Source organism: Eulemur rufifrons, chromosome 9, assembly GCF_041146395.1.
Source record: "Eulemur rufifrons isolate Redbay chromosome 9, OSU_ERuf_1, whole genome shotgun sequence".
Lineage (NCBI taxonomy): Eukaryota > Metazoa > Chordata > Mammalia > Primates > Lemuridae > Eulemur > Eulemur rufifrons.
In genome coordinates, this window is record NC_090991.1 from 33,470,823 (window position 1) to 33,493,057 (window position 22,235).

The following is a 22,235-nucleotide window of genomic DNA, read 5'->3' on the forward strand; positions in this document are numbered from 1 at the left end:
TAGAACCAGCTCCAGTCCCTGGCAGACGTTGACAGATGCAGGGGAGTGACTGGGGCCAGGACCACGGGCTCACCACAAAAGGGCCAGAGGGTGGGGTCTAGGCCAGCCTCTGCTTAGATGACCCTGGCCAAGGAAAAACCACTTTTAGAGGCTGAGTCTCAAGGCCCCAGGGCTGGAAAGAGAAGCCAGCCTTGGCAGCCAGCCCGGGCTTGAGCCCAGGGCGCTGAGGGCCTGGGACTTATCACACATCAGGCCTCTCCACGCCTCCGTCACCTCTCTGCAGTTACACCTAGTGTTTAAAACCAGCAAGCCTCGAAGAACAGTCCTCACAGAGCATCTTCCCAGAGGGCCTTGATCAGACGGGGTCTATGGGAAAACTGGGAGGAGAGATGGGGCCGATTATCTCCGCCTACTACAGCCTGCAGCCTTTTTAGCAAGGCTGGGAAAGGCATCTCCTTCCCCACACCCCCTATCTTCTGTGTTTCAGCCACTCTCACCTCTCTCTGGGCCTCAGTGTATCCTCTCAGAGCATAGAGGGGGATAAGTGACTTGTCCAAGGTCACACAGCTAGGAAGTGGTAGAGTCAAGATTTGAACCCTGGCAGCTTGGGTCCAAGGTCAACCTTGGGAACCACTTTACCCTCTATGCCAGGGCAAAGTTAAGGAAGAAACTTATATCCAAAGACTACCAGGCAACTTGGCCATCAAGCTCTCCTCGGAAAGAGAAAGGGTGGTTAAATTATCCTGGGGTGCTGAACCCAAGGAAATGGGTGAAAATTACAGCCTGCTGAAGGAAAATAGGTTTAAAGCCTTCAGTTTGGACAGCAGATTCCCTCCCATCAGGTGGGATTACTGCTCCAGGCAGGCAGGGAGGCGATGGAGGAAAGGACACCTTATTCCCTACCCATCTCGCAGGCCAGCCGGCTTTATGCCTGACACCCGGGAAAGAGTGATGGTAAAGCACTTACCGCTCCATAAAAGCCTCTTCGGGAATTCTGGCTGGGGGTGCTGCGCTCACCAGGAGCCCATGAAATAATAATCCCACTCATTAGCCTCAGTCACCCAAGCTCCAGGCTGGCTCCACATCCCAAAGCCATTAAAGGGTTTCCAAATCTCTGGATTTGAGATTTCCAAATCTCTGGACAGGGAGACTGGAGAGAATCCTGATTATTTTAGTTCATTCCAAGCTGCTGCTGGAGATGTTGGGGGTCTCAGGGTCTTTGGGCCTGACAGCTGGTTCCTCTTCCCACCCTCAGAAGCTGGGGGCTTCCCCACCTGGCCAGAAGCGTGGGCACAGACCCCTTGGCTGGGACCAGTTAAGATGACTCACTCAAAGGGTGTGGGAGATTCTGGGCAGAACACCCAGGGGCCCGCGCCCTCCTCCAATCCATACAAGAGCTTCTGAGGACACTCTGCCCAAACTCCCAACCCCAGAGACCCGGGTGGGATTTCTGTCTTCTCTCAGTTTCTGTAGTGGTGTGGGGGGTGGCAGGGAGACTGTGGGGAGGAGGATTTCAAGCCCCAAGCTTGAGTTTGGAAACCCAAGTCCCAAAGTTTATTCTTGAAACAGGCCTTCTAAGAAGGATCAGGAGGAAGGGGAGCTTGAGCATGGCTTCTTCACTCTGCTCCCTCTCAAAATGCAAAATTGGGGAGGGGGGACTTTCTTGGACAGCTGAGAGAAGAAGATGCAGGTGGCACTGGAAAGCCTGAGGTCTGGTTTATTTTTGGCTCCAGCTCAGAACCCAAATCTTCCCTCCCCCTTAGCACCAGTCTCAGGATCCAGTCCTGTGGTTCCTGGCCCCTCCCCATCCCAATATTCAGGGTTCCCAGGAGGCATCCCGACACCCCATCCCCCACGCTGTACAGAGCTCTTTTGCACCGGGGTTAATATCCCACAAAACCCACACACACCCCTACAGTGGAGGGGTAGGAAGACTCCCTTCCCCAGTCCTTCCAGCCCAGGGGGGTTGAGTGGGAGATTAGGAAAAGGAGGAAGAGGATGGAGAGGAAGAGGGCGGGGGAGGAGGCAGAGGCCGCAGAAAGGCCTGAGATGCAGGAAGCAGCTGGGAGTGGGGGGAGGCTTTGTGCCTGAGTTGTTCTCTGGGTCCTAGAGTCCACTCTGTTCATCAGTTTCTGGGATCTGTGGACTGCAGCAGTGCATTTGGACCTGTCCAGAGGATGGACTTTACACCCAGGGGCCAGGCAGCCCCAGGCCCCTTGTTGTGTACTGGGGGCGGGGTGGGTTGGGGTGGGAGTGGAGGTGGAGTGGAGGGACATCCAAGCAGCTTTCTGGGTTGCCAAGACAGGTGATGTGTAGGTCACTGTCATGTTCCCCGCACACACTTGCACACGGTGGCCAGGATCCTTTAAATCAGAGACCCAAGTTAGAGCTCTCACTGGGGAAACTTTGGCCCCAGGCCTCTAGAATTCCTGCTCCTAAACCTCTTCTTCCTGTTTGAGAGGCAGGAGTGCCCTGGTAGGGGCTTGAAGACTGGGATTCTACCCCCCTCTCTTCCAGCATGGGGTGCAGAGCAGGCAGGCCGGCCACAAGACACCCTCTTCAGACTTCCAAAGGGCAAAGGGCAGCTTTGGGGATCCCCTGCCACTTGGGTGATGGAGGCCACCTCCTTCCTTCATCCCCCTCCTCCACCAGCACAAGGTCAGCAACACTGGGCCAAGGTTTCACACCTTCAAGGGTGCAAAAGCTGCCCTATAGAAAAGTGTGAAATGCAGATTCCCGGGTTCCACCTGAGATTCTCCTTCACAAGGTGTGGGGGAGGGCCCAGAAATCTGTATTTTTACCAAGTGCCCAGTGATGTTGATGCTACTGGCCTTGAAGCCTACTGAGGAGTTCTAAGGACCTTGAAGGAAATGATCCTTTGTCCCTCCCCACAGAACCCCCCTTCACATCTGAGGAGAGGAGCTACACTGAGACCACCGTGGCTGGGTTGCCTCTCCCCAATATTTAGTGGGGTGCCGTTCTGTGGGTTGTGATAAGCTGCAGCCAGAGGTTGGGATGGAAGGGTTGAGAAGCACTGGCCGAGGTCCGGGGGCAGCGGAAGGCTGCCTGCGAGGGGCAGGCAGGGGAGGGGATACGTGGGGGTGGAGGGGAAGAGGAGGGCTCTCAGGCTCCAGCCCCGGAAATCCGATCCCTTTAGGACCCAGAGGTGCCAGTCCCCCAGCGGCGGCGGCGAGAAGGGCAGCCGCTCGGTCTCCGGCAGCCGCGGCTCCGGCAGAGCCAGAGAAAGACCGAGGCTCGGGGCGCGGGGGGGAGGGAGGGAGGGAGGGCGGCGCGGCGGCGGAGCAGCCCGGACCGGCCGAGCAGCCATGGGCGCAGCGGTGCCGGGACCCCCGAGAGCCGAGGCTTCTGGCCGGAGCGGGGGGCTCCCGGGCTGCCAGCCCCGCTGACACCGCCTCGGACGATGTGAACCGACGTCGCCGCCGCTGCTTCGCGGGCAGGGCGCGCGCTCCCACCGGCCCCAGCCGCCGCTTTTCTAATTTGGGTAGGGGCGACCGTACCAGGCCGCTCCGGCTTTTGAAGGGGGACTGGCTGTCTTTGGCAGCTTGACTGGGGGAGGCGACCCACACAGGGCGCTTGGGGATTTTTTTTTTTTCCATTTTTTTTTTAAACGAGATTAACTGTTCTGGGCAGCTTGGTTTTAGGGGGACCCTAAATAAGGCCTTTCGGGGTTTCTTTTTTCTGGGGGAGGGGGCGGTGGTCCCGACTTGGCCAGCCGCCTGTTGGAGGGGGGGAGCGGGGAGCGGGGGCATGCGAACCCGGCTCCCCCCACCATGATGAAGACGGAGCCGCGGGGGCCTGGGGGTCCCCTCCGGAGCGCCTCCCCACACCGCAGCGCCTACGAGGCCGGCATCCAGGCGCTGAAGCAGCCCGATGCGCCCGGGCCCGACGAGGCACCCAAGGGGGCCCACCACAAGAAATATGGCTCCAACGTCCACCGCATCAAAAGTATGTTCCTGCAGATGGGCACGACGGCGGGGCAGCCGGGCGAGGCCGGTGGCGGCGCGGGCCTGGCCGAGGCCCCGCGGGCGCCCGAGCGCGGCGTGCGTCTGTCGCTGCCGCGGGCCAGCAGCCTGAACGAGAACGTGGACCACAGCGCCCTGCTCAAGCTGGGCACTAGCGTGTCGGAGCGCGTGAGCCGCTTCGACTCCAAGCCCGCGCCCTCCGCGCAGCCCGCGCCGCCGCCGCACCCGCCGTCCCGGCTGCAGGAGACGCGGAAGCTGTTCGAACGCGTCCCCGCGGCCGCAGGCGGCGACAAGGAGGCCGCGACGCGGCGGCTGCTGAGGCAGGAGCGCGCCGGCCTGCAGGACCGGAAGCTGGATGTCGTGGTGCGCTTCAACGGCAGCACCGAGGCGCTGGACAAGCTGGACGCCGACGCCGTGTCGCCGACAGTCAGCCAGCTCAGCGCCGTCTTCGAGAAGGCCGACTCGCGGACCGGCCTCCACCGCGGGCCCGGGCCCACCAGGGCCGCGGCCGCAGGCGCCCCCCAGGTCAACTCGAAGCTGGTCAGTAAGCGGTCCCGGGTGTTCCAGCCGCCACCGCCGCCACCGCCTGCCCCGTCGGGGGATGCCCCGGCTGAGAAGGAGCGCGGCCCCGGAGGGCAGCAGCCCCCGCAGCACCGAGTGGCCCCCGCCCGACCGCCCCCCAAGCCCCGGGAGGTGCGGAAGATTAAGCCGGTGGAGGTGGAGGAGAGCGGGGAGTCGGAAGCAGAGTCGGCGCCCGGGGAGGTGATCCAGGCCGAGGTGACGGTCCACGCAGCCCTGGAGAATGGCAGCACCTCGGCAACCACAGCCAGTCCCGCGCCCGAGGAGCAGAAGGCCCAAGCGGCCCCCGAGGAGGAGGCGGCTACGGTGGCAGCGCCAGAGAGGGAGGTGGGCAATGGCAGGGCCCCGGACGTGGCCCCTGAGGAGGCAGATGAGTCCAAGAAGGAGGACTTCTCGGAGGCGGACTTGGTGGACGTGAGCGCCTACAGTGGGCTCGGGGAGGACTCTGGGGGCAGTGCCCTGGAAGAGGACGACGACGAAGACGAGGAGGATGGGGAACCCCCCTACGAGCCTGAGTCGGGGTGCGTGGAGATCCCCGGGCTCTCAGAGGAAGAGGACCCGGCCCCGAGCCGGAAGATCCATTTCAGCACTGCGCCCATCCAAGTAAGTGAGCCCCCCTCCCCGCCCCCGCGCCGCCCCTGCCACGTGCACGCGGCCGCCCCCAGCTCGCCAGCCAGCCGGGTTTGGCAGGCTGAGTCAGCCCCTGCCACCCAGCCCCCTTCCCAGAAGTTCCCACCCTGAGGGGGGCGTGGGGGAGTTCCAGCTGTTTGTCAGAGGTGGATGATTTTCAGGTCTGAGATGCGGGTGGCCTGCCCCGACCTGCCCTCAGGTTCTTCCGCCTGCTGTCCTGCCCGCCCCGCCCCCCCCCACTGCACCCTCCGTGCCCCTGCGGGTCCTGGGACACCTGCTTTCCCTTCTTCTCCAGACATCCTCCAGAGATTGCTAGAAGCAGGGCCTTGGATGGTGTGAAGGGGAGTGTGTGTCCTGGGGTGAGACTCCCTACATTGGTCCTACTCCACCCTGGAAGGGGGTCAGGGAGCTTAGAAACAGTCCCTGCTTGCCCCTCGCTGGGGAGCTGGATGAGACCAGGGAATGGTGGCCGGGAACTTCCCAACACGAAGGTGCAGGGAAGGTGCAGGGGACGGCGGCCCATCCTCCATTCTGTTTGTACCCCCACCCCAACTTTGCAGAAGTGAAAGAGGGAAGCAGGTCGTGAGGGTGAGCTGGTCTATGGCCATGTGACTGGAGCTGGGGCCTTGTTCCCTGGGGGTCTGTGCCACCAGCTACCAGGTCCTGGCTTGCCCTGGGAGGGGGCACCATGAGCCCTTGACTGGATGGAGTAGGCCTTCTGCAGGCAGGAGGAGGAGGAGGGGCTGGGAAACCCCAGGGTGCCTGGCAGTAGCAGGCATGCCTTTGCTCTTGGCTGCCCAGTAGGACAGATGCCCATGGCTTGGCAGTCCCCCAGTGCTTTTGCCACATTCTCCTGAAAAAGGGATGGGAGCTGCCCCTTTTGGGGGTCTCATTTTACCCCCATTCCCACCACCACTGTTGGTGATAGGTTTGTGGGCTGTGCCAGTGCCTTGAGATCCTCAGAACAGTGGTTGGAGAGGGGACATCCCCTGGGGCGAATTAAGAACCCCAGCACCCTCCCCTGCCACTTCTTACCACCCTCCACTCTTGGCTGGCACATTCAGCCTTGATCATTCTTTCTCACTGCCCCAGGCTCAGCTGTGCCCAGCCCCAGGTCCGCCCCATGGAAGTGTCCAGGTCCCTGCCCGGCCTTTATCCTTCCCCAGCCAAACTCCCATCTGTTTGCTTGTCGTTGCCATAACTACTCCTGGACACTGAAGCTGCCCAAGTTTCCTCTCACCCGCCCCAGAGTACAACCTCTGCCCCTTGCCCACCTCCCCCCCACACCCCAGTAAGAGGCCTAAAGGTTAAAAGTGAGTGGAGGTTGCTATTCCCCTCCCAGGCCAGCCCCTTCCCTGGGCTGGGACCTTATGAGTCCTTTGCCATCCCCTCACCCCTTCTGAGGCAGTGGGGTCCTGGAGGCAACAGAGGATCTTGGGACTCTGAGGGAGTCCCCCTACCCCCACCGCCACCCATTCCCTGAGCAGCCTGATGCCCTCAGAGATGGAGTTTGGTCCGGGCCTCTGACTGTCTATATTTGACACCTTACCCTGATTTTTTGGTAAAAAATAGCACATGATTTGGAGCAGTGCTCCCCGACTCCCTGGAGACTCTGAAGCTCTTCCGCCCAGTGTGAGAGCTGGGGCGAGCCGTGCAGCCTGAGTGTGTGTCTGACTTTCGGCCTGGCTGGGGATTTCCTCCTCTGCCTGGTGCCCGAGGCCCCGGTTCCCCCCACCCACCCCTACACTGATGCTGAGTGCGGGGTCCCATGCCCACTGACAACCCAATTGTTGCCCTTATACAGGTGGAGGTTTCTGCTGAGAGCAGAGAACCAATTCTAGATTGTCACCTAGGGAGGTGGGACTGGGCCCAGGGCCCTCTGATAGGCTGGGCTTATTGTAATGGGCAGACTGACGAGGGGTGGGGGGTGATCTGGGGGGTGGGGGTTCTGGGGGGGCCTTGGAGCCTGAGGCCTGGGATTCCTCCAGGGGCAGGATTTGAAAGGAGAACAGGACTTGATAGGCTGAGAACAAGAGAGGGCAAAGCTCAGGTCAGGCCGTGAGGGTGTGTTTTGGAGGTCACAGTGGGGGGGTGGGTCTGTGTGTCTTGGTAGGGGGTTGGTTGACCCGGGAGAGCACAAAGACTGAGAGATGAGGGGACCTTGTCTCCTGGAGCAGAGGGTGAGGGTCAGGGTCTCAGATGCAAAAGTGAGCCAAAGCCCATCTGCTGAGTCCAGGCTCACACCAGCCCCTGTCATAGGGCCTGGGGCACTTGTGTAATGGGAACAGAGTCACCGGCGACCCACCACCAGAGCCCAGCTGGGTGCAGTCTCATCCTGCCCTGCCACTGTCTAACCTCTGTGACCTTGGGCAGCAGACCTGGTGTCTTGGGCTGTGTGTGGAATGGCAGCCTGTTCCTCCAAGGGGTGCAGTGGACAGACGAGCTTTAAGGGCCTGAGCCGGGGTTTCTCTGATGCTGTGAAATTGAGGACATTGACCTAAGTGACCGTGCAGGCCCCTTCCAGCCATGCTTCTAGTCCTATGAGCACCCCCTCCCCCTCCCCCTATGGCAGTGAGCCTCCATGGGGATGGGTGGGGATGACATGGAGCAAGCCCAAATAAAGGCTGGGACAGGAGTGCCACTGCCAGCCAGGGTGCCCGCAGGACCTGCTTCTGGTGCAGAGGGAGCCCTAGCAGGGGCCTTGGGGGAAACAGGGCCCCACTCTGGCTCCTTCAGCTTCAGGCCCAGCCATCTGATAGAGCTGCTCCCCACCCCCGCTTGGCTCTAAGTGGTGCCAACCTGTCGCTGCAGGCAGTGAAGCCCGAACACGTCATGGTACCCCAAATGTTGCTCATTAACCTCCCACTGAGGGCACCCCTGCCTGGGCCCAGAATTAGGCTCTCCCACAGAGCCCCTGTCCCAGCTTCTCTGTTCTTTGGGGATGGGGATGGGGATGGGGAACCTCCTCTTTGCTGAGGGAGACAGCAGAGGGGTACAGGAGATCCCAAGGCAGGGCTGGCCTGGGAGCCCCTGTGGAGGCTGGGTTCACCATGCGCAGCATCAAAGAAGCTGCCACCTTCTCCATCTCCTCAGTCTCCCCAGGGCCCAGATCCTAGAGCCTCTGCCTAGGCCTCCTAGCGCATGGTGACAGGTGGCATAACTCAGAGAGCTGCCGTCTGGAGGGAGACAGGCCTGGGCGTGCAGGGCAGGCCATAGGGCCTGATCTTCTCCCCTGCTTCTGCCACCTGAGGGGCACGCAGGGTGGAGGGCCTGCCCTTTCTCCGTGGGGTAGAGGTGGTCCTTCCTACCTGCCTCCTCTGCCCCCAACATCCACTGCAGGTGCAGGTCAGAGCTGGGTAGTCCCTGCCTCTGCCCATCCTCCTCTCTCCTGCTCCCCTCCCCCTCTGCTGTCTCACACCCGCTCCCCCCTCTCTCCCCATCTGGCATCCTTCAGCATCTTCTCCATCCTTTCTCCCCTCCTCCTATTCCCCTCTTCTGCTCAGCCTGTTCCTTCCTCTCTGTGTCTGTGTCTTTGTGTCCCCGCTCGTCTCTGTCTGGCTCCCGGAGTGCTCATCCCTCACTCTTTCTGATCTGGGGGTCTGGGTTCCTGGGCCTGCCAGTTGCTCCGGGATCGTGCATCCATCCCCCAGCAGACCATGCTCACGCTGGTTGGAGCTGCAGAGAGAATGACAGTGCGGATCGGGCAAGGCTGGGTCCCTTTCTCTCTTGACCCTGGGCTCTAGAACTAGAAGAGCCTGTGCTCAGAGCTGGGTCCTGACGGGGCTGGGTGCAGCCTCATCATCTCAAGCCTGTCTGGGGGTGGGGCAAAGGCATGTGGCCAGAGTCGAGCAGGGCATGGGCTGGTGGCCCTGCTTGCCCCTCAGCCTCTCACGCCAGTTCTGCCCTTGCCCTCCTGCCAGCCTCTCTGACAGCTGCCCCCCTTCCGCAGGTGTTCAGCACCTACTCCAACGAGGACTACGATCGTCGCAATGAGGATGTGGATCCCATGGCAGCCTCCGCTGAGTACGAGCTGGAGAAGCGGGTGGAGAGGTTGGAGCTGTTCCCTGTGGAGCTGGAGAAGGGTGAGAGGCCAGGCCACTTGGGCACAGCTGGAGTTGACCTGGGTCTCCTCTCTGGGGCCAGCTTCTGCCCTGTGCCCACAGGTGCTCCCACAGACAGGTTGGGCCTCTCCCCCTGACTCAGGTCCTTGGTGACCTTCCCCCACCCTCCCCTGCCAGCACCCCCAGCTACACAGGGACTCTATCCCCGACCAAGCTCACAACCCCCACTGCCGCTGTTCTGGAATGACATTTGCCCGTTCAGTCAACAGATCTCTGTTGGATGCTTCCTGCTGGGTCCGGGGCTGTGTTGGGGGTGCAGAGATGGCCCAAGCAGGCTCACCAGGGAGCGTGTGTCCTCAGAGCGGGGGAGACAGACAAGGGTGGAACAGTCATATCCAACTGCGTCCCTAGGCACTGTCATAGGTGCTGGGAGGAAATCGGGGCTGATATGAAAACATTTAACAGGAGACCTAACCAGCCTGGGGCTGAGGGTTGAACTCTGGAGAGCAGGCGTTTAGAGGGATGCGGAGGAGAGCGGAGGAGAGAGGCTTGGCTGCATGTTCACAGGGAGGGCAAGAAGGGTGTGCAGACAGGGCCTCGCAGACCATGGGCAGGATGTGGTCATGCTTCTGAGATGGACTGGAAGCTGTTGTGAGGCACGGGAAAGGTATTCTAGAAAGACCACACCTGGCTGTGATGCACGGAGAGGGTCACAAGTGGATGGTGAGAACCCACTGTGGAGTGGGCAAGATGCCGGCAGAGCAGGGAGTGGGTGGACCTGACAGATCCCAGGGTGGGAGGAGGATCAGCAGGACCTGGTGGGGATCTGGCTCCGGCGGAGGCTGTGAGGGGGAGGGAGGAATCCAGGTGCCTCCCAGGCCTGGCAGCTGGTGGGTGGTGGTGCCATCCCGATGAGGGTGTGTTTGTTGGGAGGGTCATGAGATTTGAGTGTCAGAGGCCCACGAGAGGCAGGGCAGGTGTGGATAGGCGAGGGGGCCTCGGGGGAGAGGAAACCAGGAGGTCTCTGGGCTCTGCAGCCACGAGAGTAGGCGAGACTGCTTAGAAAGGGAGGAGACCAAAAGGCTTAGGGCCAGGCCCCGTCCCAGCCACCCCTTCAGGCCACACACCCTTCTCCGCATCCACAACCGTCTCTCCCTTGCCAGGCCACCCTGGGCATGCCCTGCCGCCCATCAGTTCTTTGGATTGGGCAAAAAGTGGGTAGACAGAACCACACGCCTTCCTCAGCTGTGGGACATCCACTAAGTGTGGGGACTGCTTTCTGGTGGGGGCTCTGCCCTAGAGTCCAGGGTGGAGGGCCTCTCCCGTGCCCCTGCAAGTCCTGTCTGGAGCGCTCCCCTCACCATGCCTCCCTCTGCTCCACAGACTCCGAGGGCCTGGGCATCAGCATCATCGGCATGGGGGCTGGGGCCGACATGGGCCTGGAGAAGCTGGGCATCTTCGTCAAGACCGTGACCGAGGGTGGCGCAGCCCATCGGGATGGCAGGTACCACCCCCACCGTCCCCGCTGGCCATGGTCTGCGGGGTGGGCCCTGGAGCGGGCTCGGGCCGTGCCCTGGGAGACGTGCGTGCTCTGTGTGCGGTGCAGGTGTTCATGGAGGGAGCCCTGCTGGGCCCTGGGATACAACAGTGAGTAAACAGACAGAAACCCTCACCCTCAGGGCTCTGCATCCCGGGGGAGCTAGTGAAGATGGGGGCTGTCAGTTGTGTCTCCTGGTTTGAAGTGTGGGCTGGGCCCTGGTCTGGAGGGCACAGGCATGGAGGCTGTGTGTCTGGAATGCATTTGAGCATTTTCTTTCATTTAACAAACACTGAGTCCCTGACTGTTGTCAGGCTGGTGCCAGGCCCTGGGGAGTCCCCGGTGAGGGGCCGTGCAGTGCAGTGTGAGGTAGACAGACATTAAACAAGTGGACATCCAGAAAACGGTGAAATACAGGGTGCACAAAAGGCATAAGACAGGAGAGCACGATCTCTCTGGGTATTAGGGAAGCCTTCCTGGAGGAAGTGGCAGTGGACTGGAGCGCTGAAGGCTGAGCAGGAGTTAGCTGTGCTGAAGGAGTGCAGGAGGTTCCAGGCAGGGGAGCTGAAAGCAGGCAGGTGTGCCTGGAGCATGGGGTTGGGGGGCCAGGTGTTGACGTGGCTAGACAAACTGGTGGCTCTGGAGATGGGCTACTCTGTGTGTGTGTGGTGTGCGTGCCTGTGTTGAGCATCTCTGTGGCGGGAGCGGGTGAGTTCTGTGGGTCAGAAGGTTCAGGGAGGGTGTCCTGGAGCACTGGGCCAGCCTGGTGACCCCTCTGTGGGCTGTTCCGCTGGGTGTGTATTGTAGGGGGTGGGAGTGGCGGTGGGCAGGGCTGTGGGGCATCCCCCAGGGTGGTTGTAAGAGGTTGACATTGGAGGTCGCTTGTGGTGATACCTCCAAACCCAGACCCCTTCCATATGACAGAGGTGAGTAGGTGTCCTTGTGTGGGCTGGGTGACTCTGGGGAAGACCAAGAGGTGGGTTGCCCTATTCAGGGGGCTTCTGCCTCTTGTGGCCCAGGTGGCATGGAGAGGGCAGGGAACAGGAATGGTGACAGTCCTGTTCTTTCACTTACTCACTTCCCCTCCTGATTTGAACCTCCAGAGCCTTTCCTGCTGTCGCCTGGTGGCTGCGTGGGGAGTGTGTGTGCATACGTGTCCACGAGCACGTGCCCACTGTGGTGCGGGGCGTTTGGGGTGAGCCGTTTGCTCCGTTTCCGTGTGGGAGCCCTGAGAGAAGGCCTGGGGCACCCAGGGAGTGAGAGTGGAGGAAGGAGATGGCCAAGGGGCCCCCCACCCGGCATCTTCCTCTCCCTTGGCCGGCCAGGCTGGGCCACCCCATCTCTCCTTTTCCTGTGTGGAGAACAAGGGCTTCAGGTGCCACAGCTGGAGTGTGTTGGAGGTGTGCACCTGTGTCAGGTGTGTGCGATGGTGTGTGAACACGAGAGTGCTACTCGGGTCTCAGGCATTTAGGAGGACACCTGTGGACTCAGGTCTGTGCAGAAACGTGCACATAGAGGACAGCGTGTCACTTGTGTGCTGTGGGGCCCCTTGGAGGAGGGAACAATTGTGTGATTGTCACAGAAAGAGTGCCTGCCATCTCTCCTGGCCCTGGACACCCGTGTCACTTTGCTTGCCTGACTCACTGGCCACACAGGTGGCCTGGCTGATACCCTGTCCTCTGGCCTCATGAATTTTATGCAGATAGACGAAGTACCAGGTCCCTGTGGGGACTGAGCCACCTCTACCCCAGTTCTACAGTTCCCTGGTGACCCCCTTAATGAGTGTTGCTCCCCCAGGATCCAGGTGAACGATCTCCTGGTGGAGGTGGACGGAACAAGTCTGGTGGGAGTGACCCAAAGCTTTGCAGCCTCTGTGCTCCGGAACACCAAGGGCCGAGTGCGGTGAGAGCCCAGAGCAGTGGGCACCAGGGCGGGGGGAGGCCCTCGCCCCGACGCCCCGCTCACCTGCCCAGTGAAGCTTCTGGGCTGCCAGCTCGTGGAGGTTCAGCTGACTCCTGCCTGAAGGAACTGCTGAGCCCACAGTCCCTTGCCCCATGCCTGCCTTCCCATGCCGAGCTCCCAGACGCCGCCGGCCACCAGGGCTCAGTGCCCCACACACTGTCCTCTGCGGCTTATTCTCCTTCCCTCCTGCCTGTCCCTGACTCACTCATTGAAGAACCAAGGTGTGCAGGGTGAACGCCAGCCAATTTGGGGTCCTTTCTTCCCTCCCCCCTGCCCAGCCCCGTGCAATCCCGGGAAGACTCGTCCTGGGCCTGCAAGGGAGGGGGATTGGATTAGAAGCTCCCCGGTTCCGCCTCTGTCTTCACATTCAGGGATGACCCCCTGGCCCCCTGCAAGAGGGGCACTGCCCCCAGGAAAGGGTGGTGGAGAGAAACAGGATGTGGGTGGCCACGGGGAGGAGGGGCTGGTGCCTGGAAGTTCCACTGTTTCCTCTCCATCCTAATCTCCGGTTGCCATCATCCTGCCCCTTCCTGAAGCTCAGGGGGCTTGGAGCATACCCAAGACACACCTCCACGGCTCCAGCCCTGCTGGGACGGGTCATCTTCACCATTCCCCTGCCTGGGTTTCTCCCACGTGGTGGGGAAGAGCCCCCCGAACTGGCAGCCCCTGAGCTCATGTCACCTGCAGCCCAGCTCAATGTTTGGCTGATACCCCCTCTCCTCCAAAACTGGCCAGAAGAGCTTGTGGGCCCTCCTCTCCCCTGGGAAGGAAACCCAGTAAGGCCCTGTGTTCTCCCATTCATTATTAACACTGCAGCCTTGGGACTCAGCCCTCTCATTTCACCTCCCCTGGGAGGGCTGAGTTTGGAGAGGGGAGCACCAGCAGGGAGGATGGTGGCATTGCTCGCTGAGGACAGAGGCAGGGGATGATGCCGGTGCCCCTGCAGGTTTATGATTGGCCGGGAGCGGCCGGGAGAGCAGAGCGAAGTGGCCCAGCTAATTCAGCAGACCCTGGAACAGGAGCGATGGCAGCGGGAGATGATGGAGCAGAGATACGCCCAGTACGGGGAGGAAGACGAGGAGGTAGGGACTCCGGGCCTGGCTGGCGGCGAGATCGCCCCCAGGTGGCTAGCTGAAGCATTACACTCCCGTCTACCGCTTCCCCAGGCCCCCTAAAGAAACCCGAAGTGCAAAGTGTGGAGCTGGTCCCTCTTCCTGGGAAGCCCCAGTCTGAGGGAGGAGATGCAGACCCCTCCCTCAAAGAACCCTTGGTCTGATGAGGAGTCATACCCTCTATCATCAGAGAGCCTGCCTAACCCTATAAGGAAACATGGTTCTCTCCAAGAGCCCCCACTCTGAGGGGAGGGCACAGCCCCTAAGCTCAGGGGACCTAATCTGAGGAGGGAGACAGAGCCAGACCTCAGGGGACCCATAGCGTAAGGGGGATGGTACTGGCTGTTTCTTCAGGGTCCCAGTCTTATGTGGGAACTGCCTCTGCCTGCAGGGGACTCCGGGAGCTACTGGGGAAGACATAAACCTGCCTCTGGTGCAGCCCCAGGCTGACGGGGGGCACGACCCACATCCCTGGGTGGCCCCCAGCCTCACCTGGCAGCCTGCTGCTGGTCTAAGCCCTGGTTGTCAGGGCTGAGGGAGGCGGGCGGGAGTAGGGTCCACGGCCTCCTACCTCCCTTCACAGACGGGGGAGTACGCCACGGACGAGGATGAGGAGCTGAGCCCCACGTTCCCAAGTGGCGAGATGGCCATCGAGGTGTTCGAGCTAGCGGAGAACGAGGATGCACTGTCCCCCGTGGACATGGAGCCTGAGAAGCTGGTGCACAAGTTCAAGGAGGTGGGAGGAGGGGGCTGCCCGGGGTGGTGGAGGGCGGAGGTGGGCCGGCGTCCTGCCCTCAGCATGGCCTGCCCCACCCAGCCGGAGCTGAGCACCTGCCCCTCTGCCCACAGCTCCAGATCAAGCATGCCGTCACTGAGGCCGAGATCCAGCAGCTCAAGAGAAAGGTGAGGGGGCGTGTGTTGAGGAACGGGGTCCCCACCTTCACACCTGCACACTGATGCATGTACACCACCCACAGGCACAGGCACCCATGGAATAGGTTGCTCTGAGGCAAAGGGATATAGTGTTAGGAGATGGAGCTCTGGGTCCATCTGCTCCAGCATCCCTTGCTGCTCTGCCTCAGCCTCCTTATCTGTAAAATGGGCTAACGATAATACCTAACACCATGGGATCATTGTGAGGATTCAATGAGATAATACATGTAAAGTCCTTAGCACAACGTCTGACATAATACATACTCAATAAAAACCCCAAAGTATGGCTGGGCATAGTAGCTCACACCTGTAATCCCAGCACTGTGGGAGGATCACTTGAGGCCAGGAGTTGAAGACCAGCCTGGGCAATATAGTGAGACCCCGTCTTTACAAGAAATAAAAAACTTAACCAGACACAGTGGCATGTGCCTGTAGTCCCAGCTACATGGGAGTCTGAGGCAGGCAGATTGCTTGAGCCCAGGAGTTTGAGGTTGCTGTGAGCTATGACGATGCCACTGCACTCTAGCCTGGGCAACAGAGTGAGACTCTATCTCAAAAAAAAAAAAAAAAAAAAAAGCCGAAAGTACTAGCTCTGATACTGAAGCACACTAAGTCCTGCTCTAGATGTCTGTGTTTACACTGTCCCACATATGTCCTCTATGTATAGGCCCAGTGATAAATACAGACTACCCAGAGATACACACAGTGATACCCTCCAGCCTCACAGACCCACTCCCCCAGACATGTGGAGACACCCACTCTACACGGACACAATCACGGAAACACTGGACCCGTGCTTCCTGTGGCAGCACGCCCAGGGGCGTCAGTCTGGACACGCAGATGTGCTCTGCATTCATCTGCTCGAAGGTACATAGTCATCATGACTCATTTGGACCACCTGGTCTAGGAAGAGTGTCACAGGCATGCACATGCTCAGTGGGCAAGCAACACGGAGGTGTTGATGCTGACACCACTAGATGGTGACACACGCCATACACAAGCACATGTATGTACCATGCACAGATGCTTAGACAAGCACGTTGGGTGCCAGCACCCTCACAGGCATGTAGACATACAGACTTCATGTTAAAAGTCTGTATCGGGCCCTAGACAGTAGGAGTCCCCACCCCCATGGGGCTTCTGGTGTGGTAGGGACAGACAGGTCTGCAGGGGCCTTGCAGACACAGTGCACCTGGGCAGGCACGTGTACACTCCCACGTGTGGGTATACCCCCACCGTGCACACAGAGAGGGGAGTGTAAAGCCAGCCCTCGGGAGGAGGCAGGGTTAGATGGCTGGGGCAGAAGAAAGGGCATTCCTGGCAGGGAGACGAGCTGGATGGAGCCTGGAAGCTGGCTTCGGGAGGACGCCCGCCGGGTGGTGGCAGTGTGCCTGTCGGGGAGAGATGGCGGCAGGGCTGGACTGCCAGGGTGGGCTGTGGCTTGCAGTGTCCTGATTCTCCTCTAAGGACTTTAGCCTTGGTCCACACAGCATGGGGCTGTGTGGCTATATAGGGGTTTTCAGAAGGTCACTGCCTATGAAGTAGGAGGGCGTGAGGGTAGCCAGGACTTGGAGGCAGGCAGACTGGGTAGAATCCCAGCCAGTGTCCTGGCAGGGGTGGGCTAGGACTTCCCAGAGTACAGGCAGAGGGTGGGTTAGTGCTGCATTTTCAGGGTCGAGATGACAGGTTGTGTTTTCCTGGGTGTGTGCAGAGGAAGAAGGGGAGGGGCACATCGAAGATCTATTCATTCATTCAGTTTACAAACGTCCGCGGGGTACCTTCTAGATGCCCACTACTACTGTTCAGTCACTGTGATGGCACAACCGGAGTTGATCGTTGTCCTTGTGCAGCTTAGAGTCTGCCTACCAGTGACTGTGTTAGAAACTGACATGGGGCTCTGTGGGAGAGGACAGGCTTACTGAACTCCTAAAGCAGGAGGAACCCAGTTCAGCTGGGGGTGGGTGTGGGGCTGTGCTGTTGGGGGTTTCTCTGGGGAAGGGATACACTGAGCAGTGAGCCAAAGGGTGAGCTAGTAGGAAATAACTAGGCAAGGGGGAGGGGAGAAGAGGCACATTCCAGGCAGTGGGCACAGCATGTGCAAAGGTCCTGTGGCAAGTCTGAATCTGCAGGAAGGCCTTTATGGCTGGGAACAGAGAGCAAGGGACATTTGAAGCCAACAAGGTGGCAGGGCAGGCAGGGGCTTGAGATGAGTGCCTGGATGGCTACAAGTTTGTGGCACCTTTTAACAGAATTGAGCATGTCAGGAAAGGCAGAGGTTTGTGCAGGTGGGAGGTGCGGTTTGAGGGTGATAAGGCTGGAAGTTGGGAGCAAGGTTGGGCCGGGGCTTGGGATCTGGGGCTCGGTGCATGAAGGTGGGCCTGTGCCCCAGGGTAGTGGGTATAGAGAGAACAAAGCTTTCAGGACTGAGCTGTTGGGGATTGGAGGTCTGCACTGGGGTCACCTGGGAGCAGGGAGAGGAGTCAGGATTGGTCAGAAAGAGCAAGGACTGGTCAGCAGGGCCAGGGCTGCAGAGAGGGGACAGAGAGCAATGGTGACCCTCACTTGCCTGCTCTTTCACATCTGCTGTCTCACTGTAGTAGCCCTTGTGAGCTTGGGAGGCAGAGGCAGGTATCACTCCCATTTCACAGATGGGAGGACTGAGGCTTGAGACAGAAGTCCTGCCCCAAGTCAGAGTAGCCAGTGACTAATCAAGGAATGGGGTGAAGTGACAGGGACCCTTGGCTTGGAGCTCTGGGGCTGAGGCCCCATCTCTTCCCTCTCTGGGTTTCAGCTCTTGGGCTCAGCCAAGGAGAGTTACTTGGGGTGCAGGGGGCTCCACATCTGTAGGAATCCCCTGGAGACTGGCCGCAGTGCCAGGGTGGGGGTGCCCCATGGCTCCCTCTGGCCCCCACCAACCCAGGGCTGCTCCTTCCTCTCAGCTGCAGAGCCTGGAGCAGGAAAAGGGGCGCTGGCGGGTCGAGAAGGCCCAGCTGGAGCAGAGTGTGGAGGAGAACAAGGAGCGCATGGAGAAACTGGAGGGCTACTGGGGCGAGGCCCAGAGCCTGTGCCAGGCCGTGGACGAGCACTTGCGCGAGACCCAGGCCCAGTACCAAGCCCTGGAGCGCAAGTACAGCAAGGCCAAGCGCCTCATCAAGGACTACCAGCAGAAGTACGTGGCCGGGGTGCTGGGTGCCCTGGGCCCAGGGAGGATGAGAGGCCTGTGGTGGCAGTTCCTTACCCCCAGCCCCCACAGCTGAGTGAGGGAGGCACAGAGCACAGACGTTGGAGGGCCCCTGGGCCGGGCGTGACGGGGCAGCAGAGCCAGCACAGGGCCAGGCCCGAGAGGCTTTGGGAAAACCTGGGACCCCCTGACCTGGGAACAGGGAGAGGAGCAGAGCTGCTGCCCAGGTGGCACTGAGTGTCCCTGGATGGAAGCCAGACCACACACCCTTACCTGCCATCTGTCCCTTGCCTCTCCCCAGGGAGATCGAGTTCCTGAAAAAGGAGACTGCACAACGCCGGGTTCTGGAGGAATCAGAGCTGGCTAGGAAGGAGGAGATGGACAAGCTCCTGGACAAGGTAGGCCCAGGGGTGCCCTGGGGGAAGAGCCCTATGGTGGGGGCAGCATGCAAGCCCCCGTCTAGCAGCCACCCTGTGCGTCCTGGAGGGAGGGGGCTTGCATCCCCACCAGAGGGCAGAGGGGGCGGGGCCCAGGCCTGATGCCCAGGTTTGACCCCCTCTCCTTTGTTTTCCAGATCTCAGAACTGGAAGGAAACCTGCAAACACTGAGGAATTCCAATTCTACTTAATAGGAATCATTCCTTGACCAGACAATAATTAATCCCACTCCCACTGGCCTCCTTCCCCTGTCCTTAATACCCCACCCCTCCCCCTACCAGCCTGGGGACAGGTGCCCCGAATCCCTCCACCCCTCCACCCCACCTCCTCCAGCTTCAGGGACCAGAGGGCCCGTACACAGGCCCCCTTAAGGTGGCCCGGGCAGACAGAGGTGGCTGGAAGGGCGGCCTTCTCCTTGCCCCACGGGGCTGAGGCACACAGGCCAAGGGATGCTGTGGGCTGGCCTGGGCAGTGGATGGACACAAAGGACTTGCAGACCAAACTGCCAGACTTTACAACCTCCAGCCTTTGTCTCTGGACTGGAATGGGGCTGGGGCTCTCCCAGCATCTCACCAATTGGAGGCTGCTCCCTGCCCATGGGGCACCTGGATGGCCCCTGGGCCTCTTGACTTGAGATTCTACCTTCTTGGCCCTTCCTTCTCCCCCCATCATTGTGCTGTCTCTGTTGCATTCTGACCCTCTTGCTTGAGGGGTTGCCTCAACATCTCCTCCCATCCCGTCCCCTGTCCCGGGAGGGATAGAGTCCACCCCAGAGCCCGGAGGCTGGGCCTGGCCCTGCACTGATTTCCTATGTATCCTTCCAGAAAAGGGGAGTGATTGTAGGAAAAAGGGAGAGTTCAGGACACCTGGTCCCTGGCTCCCCGTTTCGTGGGGCAGCAGCCCTCAATTTCTCCTTGTGCCTCCCCTCTCCCAGGTGCCAAATAGCCATAACCTCCTCCTGGAACTGTCTGCAGCCTCTCTGGGGTCCAGGTTTTCTGGCCAAGCCTGGGAATGCCAGGGAGGAGAGGAGGTCAGCTTAGGGGGTCTGGCTGCAGAGACCCTGCTATTAGGCAAGGGGAACATTTCTCCCTGGAGAGCGAGGCCTGGCCCTGCCCTGCCCGGCCTGCCCTGGGGGACACCTGGAAGCCTTGTACTAACATTGCAGAGATTCAGCCTCAACCACCCCCCTCCCGACTGTTTTGACTGGAGGGCAAAATTTTACTACTTCTCATCTTTTTAGAGAACAGGGTTGCCCTGCTGGCAGCCTGCCTTGTAAGTGGAATTGATGCTGTTTCCCACTTTAACCCCAAATTGGGGCTTGGACCAAGGGAGGTGAGACCCCCCCTCAGGTCCCCTCCGCTTTCAGAATCCATCTCATCTTGCCACTTCTTCATGCCCCGCCCCAAGCCTGGGTTTTTGTTCATTTTTAAAAAACAGACAACGCCGTCCCGTCCGTTTTGGCTTCTCCTTGTCCCTGTAAATAGACCGTGCCATCGATCAGTATTTCTTGCCCCCCCCCTCCTGCCCCCAGACGTGCCCCACCCCCTGAAAGAGCTGGCTGTCCCAGTGCCCGGCCCGGCCCGTGCCCTTCACCCTGGCTGACGAAGGGGGCGGAGCCGAGCGGGCGGGGCCGCAGGGCGCTTCCGGTTTCCCGGCCGGCGGCCGGCCCTGCCCAGCCTTCCGGAGGACCGCGTCTCTGTATATAATATATATATGTATGTATTGTTTCCGGTTTTGTACGGACCATGCCCTCTGTCAGGTCGTCCCCATAAAAGCAGCCCCCAGAGCCTCGCTGCCTGGTTTCTTGATTCGCTGGAGCCTGCAGAGGGAGGGGGGAGGGGTCCCCTCCCATCAGCTCTGCCTCCGACCCCTGAGAGTTCCCGGTTCGGGCAAACTGCCTTTCTGCTACCATTCCGCCCTTCGGCACCCATGCTTTTTGTTCAGTCCTCTTGGGCAAGGCTGGGAGTTTCTAAAGAGTTCGTTCAGCCAGTCGCATCCGTTTTTCAAAGCCCCAAAGGAATTCAGAGGATGGGCTAGATAGGGCAAGAGGAACCCTAAATCCCTCCCCTGAGAAGTCCTCTTAAACTGTGTGAGCTCCACGAAGGATCCAAGGTTTCCCAGAGGTGGCAGGAGCAGGTGGGATGTGACACGTCAGGGCAGTTTATCCCCAGGGTCCTAGAGATTCTGTTCTGTTTGCCCCTCTTGGGGCACTCTGAGAGGCCTTAAATAGCCCTGGCCCCGTGCTCTGTGCCAGCAGGTCTGGGTGCTGACTCACTAGCTCTAATACTAATGGGTCTGGGCGTCTAGATGCCAGGGTTCCAGGGACAGCTTTGGTGAAGTCCCAGAGGGATGAGAGCCAGCTGGGGATGGAGTGGAAGCCTAGGGCAGGTCCCATCACCAGGCTTTCCTCTCTGGGTGCTGTGTGCAAATGGGAGAGAATGAAGCACAGGGCACTTGTGTTCAGCGCCTTAGCCTCAAGGGGATTCTCACCTTTCTCTCCTTTTGCCATAAGGAATGGAAGTCCCAACTTCAGGGCCCTTGAAGGTCACCTTGATGGGTCCCTGACAATATCCAAGATGAGTAGGCAGAACTCCCAGGGAGAGTCAGCTCTGGAGGCAGCTGCTCCCTGTGGATGGCTCAGTCACACAGGTCCCGTGCATGGCAAGCCAAATTCCGGCGTCCCATAAGGACCCCTCAAAAATCCTAGTTCTACACCTCAGGGCCATGCACTCCTGCCACCCACCTGAGGGTGACCTGGAAACCTGAGGATGGTGACTGCCTCTGAAGGCATCTCCTCCAAGTAGATCGTCCTTGGAGTGCTCTGGGAGCCATGAGGATGCTGAAGACAGATCCAGGTGGCTGAGTCCCAAGATCAGAGACCACCAAACCATGGGGTCACAGGTCATGGCTCCAGAGTTAGAAGTCACTGAGCACCTGTTTTGGAAACCTGGCCAAGATGTCCCAAGAAATGAAGTGGCTGGACCTTCCTGGGTGGGAGGTAGGCGTGAGGGCTGTGGCGCAGCTTCTGCTGGGCTGACAGGTTAAGCATCCAGGGTGGGGTCCCCCTGCCCCCATCTGACCTGTGTCTTAGGTAAGGGGCCTATATATACATGGCATATTCCAAAAGGTGGGCCAAGTATCCCCATCGTGCTTGGGGCTGATGTGTGGCTGGGGGGTGTTGTTTGCTGTGAGTTTCTCAGGCCTGAGGTATAACTTGCCTATGATATACAGTATGTCCATGTTTGGGGCTATGTCACATGGTTGTGGGCAGGCCTGTGTGAGGCTTGTCACCTCAGCCCTTCCCCCACCCCCATCACCTGTCCAGTTTTGGCAGCCTGAGTAGGATCTCCAGGGTCGCAACACTTGGCATAGGTAGGGAAATTTTCTCAAGTCCTAGAAGCTTAGACCTCCCTAGGAGCAGGGGCTCCTCCCAGGTCCCATGACCTAGCAGATGCCCTCCCAAGGATTCCCTTGTCCCCAGCACTGACCTTACATACCATCGTCTCCCCAGCCCGTGGGATCCACAGGGGCTGTGTAATCCACCGCCCCACATATCCCATCACCCAGATCTCACTAGATGCCTGCAAACCACATCCTCTTTAAAGACCCCAGACATAGCCCCTACAGGCTGTCACCAGAGACGTCACCTCCTCCCCAGATCTCCACAATGTAGCTGGTACCATGTGGCTGCCTATAGATTCTGAAGACACTCAGAGAGCCCCAAACTCTCACAGATCTCCTCGGATACCCTCAGCCCCTGAGGGCTATTACAATAATGCTGTCCTCACTCACAGTCCCAAGATCATCCTGGCTCCACATG

General features: G+C 59.9%; 1 protein-coding gene across 1 annotated transcript; it reads left to right on the top strand.

The window, feature by feature from the left end:
* Window positions 1–3,622: 3,622 nt before the first annotated feature.
* Window positions 3,623–20,201, top strand: PPP1R9B (protein phosphatase 1 regulatory subunit 9B). The gene is made up of 10 exons (XM_069482405.1): window positions 3,623–5,165; window positions 9,142–9,274; window positions 10,637–10,757; window positions 12,588–12,692; window positions 13,699–13,834; window positions 14,448–14,600; window positions 14,714–14,767; window positions 17,737–17,966; window positions 18,280–18,376; window positions 18,553–20,201. The coding sequence occupies exons 1-10, from the start codon at window positions 3,792–3,794 to the stop codon at window positions 18,604–18,606; spliced, it is 2,457 nt and encodes an 818-aa protein (XP_069338506.1). The 5' UTR covers window positions 3,623–3,791; the 3' UTR covers window positions 18,607–20,201.
* Window positions 20,202–22,235: the final 2,034 nt, after the last annotated feature.

Bases quoted from the DNA above. Each gene is read 5' to 3' on its own strand.
- PPP1R9B (XM_069482405.1), top strand. From the start codon at position 3,792: ATGATGAAGACGGAGCCGCGGGGGCCTGGGGGTCCCCTCCGGAGCGCC. The intron at 17,967-18,279 runs GTACGTGGCCGG...GCCTCTCCCCAG, and splicing joins ATCAAGGACTACCAGCAGAA to GGAGATCGAGTTCCTGAAAA. The intron at 18,377-18,552 runs GTAGGCCCAGGG...TTTGTTTTCCAG, and splicing joins TGGACAAGCTCCTGGACAAG to ATCTCAGAACTGGAAGGAAA.